At 40.2% G+C, this 3,153-nt stretch overlaps 1 protein-coding gene across 1 annotated transcript; it reads left to right on the top strand.

The window, feature by feature from the left end:
• Positions 1 to 385: 385 nt before the first annotated feature.
• On the top strand, positions 386 to 2,113 carry LOC145977975 (uncharacterized). The gene is made up of 2 exons (XM_083110323.1): positions 386 to 497; positions 1,616 to 2,113. Exons 1-2 carry the CDS (start codon positions 399 to 401, stop codon positions 1,817 to 1,819), a joined length of 303 nt encoding a protein of 100 aa, XP_082966449.1. The 5' UTR covers positions 386 to 398; the 3' UTR covers positions 1,820 to 2,113.
• Positions 2,114 to 3,153: the final 1,040 nt, after the last annotated feature.

The raw sequence follows: 3,153 nt of genomic DNA, 5'->3' as shown, positions 1-3,153 counted from the left end.
TACGAAACGTTATTCCTCTCGGTTGAATAGTTATCGGCTTTTAAAAATGTGAAGTGATACATTGTTTACATCTCACGCGGCCGCCATTGCAACTGCACTCGTGACCTGGAGGTCGCTTCTGATTGGTTACGCTACAAAAAATGATTCGGACCGAGCCTATCCTTGGGAAATGCCATAAGATTTTTCACTTTACACGGTAGGAATTTCGACATGAATGTTAAGAAAAGTGCTAATGAAAATGCCTTCGTCTAAGCAAGTCTTACAGATGAGTTTACCTCATGGGACGAGGTAGTGACACCTACCCTTTCTTCCACAGAGCGAGTTCCCCACCGTCCATCGGCCTCCAGTGCATGGACGTGTGGCTGATCTGGTGCATAGTGTTCGTCTTCTGCTCCCTCATGGAGTACGCCTACATCCTGACGTCCAGTGCGACGACAGCGAGAGTGAACGACCTCAGGCTCTTCCGGACGAGGAAGGAACCGGCGCCAAAGAATCAGGTGAGCCAGTTCATTTCCGAGACAATTGCCACGTTCTAAGGGCAGGAGGAACAGTTTGTATCCAGCCAGACGCGAGGACACTAAACTGCTCCTTCTCCACTGACGAGCTGGGGAATGAGAGATCTGTGCGCTGGATGGTCATAGGAGGAGAAAACTACGCTTATGGAGTATTATGCTACTTTGTTCTCTTGGGAATACCAAGCTCCGATGGCGTAGAAAAACACATGAACCGAAAGAGGACAGATTCCCAAATTTAACTTTTCCACAAGTTACAAATATCCAAGTTATTGTAAAGTAATTGTTGATAACGTTACTCCTTTGTAAAAAGTAAGTAAACTATATCAAGCTTCCGATGGTTGATTGATTGATTGATTGATTTAAAAATTGTTTGGGTGCGTCGGCACTAAAGGCCATTTTGCACCCTTCTATGTATACGGGGAAATAGCCCCTTATCTAAAATTCTGACTCAGATCTTAAAAAGGGGTGTAAATAGCCCCGTGGGAAAAAATTAAAAGTGCAAGGTTGTAAAAAGACCTGCACGAGACAAACACAACACATTAAAAAGTCAGAACAAACAAACTAAAAACCTCCTTACAGACGGTGGAAGAGTCCAGTTCTTCGTAAAAAACTAAAAACATTTGATAAAATGCTGCTGTCATCACCCAAGAGGGATGACAAACAGCCGGAAAGGTTAAAAGTCTGCCGGAGGTAAGCAAGATCGACACATTGAACGAGAATGTGTCGAATGCTTAATAAAACATTGCAAACACGACACAACGGAGGGTCCAGCCCTTGCAGCAAGTGACTATGCGTTAGACGGCTGTGTCCTAGACGCAGGCGGGTAAGAATGACTTCTTCTCGCCGAGAGGGACGGGACGAGGAACGCCAAGCACCTGATGCCGTAGAAAAACACATGAACGGAAAGAGGACAGGTTCCCAAATTTAACTTTTCCCCCAAGTTACAAATTTCCAAGTTATTGTAAAGTAACGGTTGATAACATTACATCATTTCTAAAAATTAAGTAACCGTTACTTCCAAACACTTTTTCTTTCTAGCAAATGCAACCACGTTTTCTGTAATCCACTGGTGTCATTCCTTGCTTTTGACTAATTCACAGGTCACTCAACAGAGAAGTTCAATGTCTGTCCTCATGAGGAAAATTCCAGCCTTCCGGTGTCCCAGCACGTGCCAGAAGTGGAGGAACGCTGACAAGATAGCCGTCGTCATGTTCCCCCTCTCTTTCTTCGCCTTCAGCGTTGTGTACTGGGTCTCCTACTTGAACAGAAGTGCGAAATACAAGAAGAATGTTGTCTGCGTGTGAACACAGCCAGTGCGCGAATCTACAAACAGCCAACTATCAAAGCTGCTCTGATGCTAGTCAACGAACCTAGAATAGCAGGCATGTACCCAGGGGAGGGACCATGGAAGCCATGCCCCCCATCGAACTATGAAATATTTAAACGTACACCTATAAAAAGCTAGTGAAATAACATTGACGATTTTTCAAATTTGTAAAAATTTCTCCTTGCATAAATGAATGATTAGTTGTTGATAGAGAGACAGGTTCCAGAAGTCTGCAGTCAGCAATATTGGGCAGTTTTATTTCTATAACCATTGATACAAGTCTACAAAACGTTCCGATTTGCTCGGAACATTCCATTTCTTTTAATCCCTGTCCCAAGGTTTTTCGAACTGCAATCGTTATGCGAAAATGTGGGTTAACTAAAAAAAATAAAAGACATATTGAGGGTTAAAACTGAGGGTAAAATACAGGAATCGGGTTATGCTTTCATATTCAACGATTTAATTCACAGAATAATTAGATCCACAGTTTTCAAAATTCCAAAAATAGTAATAAAATAGAACTTCACTGAAGAAAAAATACATAAACATAGTGTAAATATTCTGTATATAGATTTTCAATTCCATTCTGTTTTCTATGCGTAGTATATTATGTTCAACATAATTGGGAGATGTACCCTGTGATGAACTAATAAATAATAATAACACATATCAGTACACTAACTTTATGAAATGTAAAAAAAAAATAATGAAAAACAGTTGTGGATCGAGTGGAAGAGTGCTACGCCTCATTCGTGGGTAAGATAATGTAAGGCAAAGCTCCACTTTATTGGGCGCCACTAATGCTACCTGCTTATGTATGCCCCACGTTAGGAGCGCCACTAATGCTACGCCCCTTGTGGGTACGTACTTAAATGTTATTTACCACGGCTACAGATATCTTAATCTCAGGGGGATAGGTTCTTTGTTTGAGAATTCCAAATAAGAAAGCGTTTTATAGCCAAGAGGATATAGTAAAATGCGGATCTATATTCTGAGAACTTGACAAAATACAGAGAAAATATATGTATATGTATAATCGAAAAGTTTTCTTCTTCTTTTAAATGGCTTCTTCTTCTTTTAAAAGGCTTCTTCTTCTTTTAATATGGAAAAAGCTTCTTCTTTTCTTATGGAAACGGCTTCTTCTTCTTTTAAAAGGCTTCTTCTTCTTTTAAAAGGCTTCTTCTTCTTCTAAAAGGCTTCTTCTTCTTTTAATATGGAAAAAGCTTCTTCTTCTTTTATTATGAAAACGGCTTCTTCTTCTTTTAATATGGAAATGGCTTCTTCTTCTTTTTCTTTGAATTTCTTCTTCTT

This window comes from Lepisma saccharinum, chromosome 24 (assembly GCF_977018435.1).
Source record: "Lepisma saccharinum chromosome 24, izLepSacc3.1, whole genome shotgun sequence".
NCBI lineage: Eukaryota > Metazoa > Arthropoda > Insecta > Zygentoma > Lepismatidae > Lepisma > Lepisma saccharinum.
Note: the sequence above shows the minus strand (reverse complement) of the source record. Positions and strands in the feature narration are given on the sequence as shown.